This window comes from Egretta garzetta, unplaced genomic scaffold, assembly GCF_000687185.1.
Source record: "Egretta garzetta isolate BGI_Z169 unplaced genomic scaffold, ASM68718v1 scaffold356, whole genome shotgun sequence".
Taxonomy (NCBI): domain Eukaryota; kingdom Metazoa; phylum Chordata; class Aves; order Pelecaniformes; family Ardeidae; genus Egretta; species Egretta garzetta.
The window spans coordinates 374438-374688 of NW_009260019.1; the positions used below are offsets into that span (position 1 = coordinate 374438).

Consider the following 251-nt stretch of genomic DNA (forward strand, 5'->3'; position numbering starts at 1 on the left):
GCCGCTGCCGGACGGCCAGGCTGGTGCCAACAATAGCTGTTGGAGCCAGCCAGGGGCAGGGGTGTGACGGGGTCTGGGCTCAGGCACTGGACCTGTGCCCCGACACTCGCCTGCAAGATCCGCCAGCCTTGGGGGAGTCGTGGCCCCCGCTCGCCCCTGCGCAGAGGGGTCTTGGCACCAGCCCTGAGGCAGTGGCCCTGAGGGAAGGATACAGTTCTCGTCCCCTTTCCGGTTGCGGGGAGGCCCCGGCA

At 69.7% G+C, this 251-nt stretch overlaps 1 protein-coding gene across 1 annotated transcript in view; it reads right to left on the minus strand.

Annotated features, from left to right (window-relative positions):
• Positions 1-251, minus strand: part of SLC12A5 (solute carrier family 12 member 5) — a 19838-nt gene that overhangs the window by 603 nt on the left and 18984 nt on the right. The window contains 1 exon segment of the mRNA XM_035896143.1: positions 213-250. Coding sequence (XP_035752036.1) covers positions 213-250 — 38 coding nt within the window.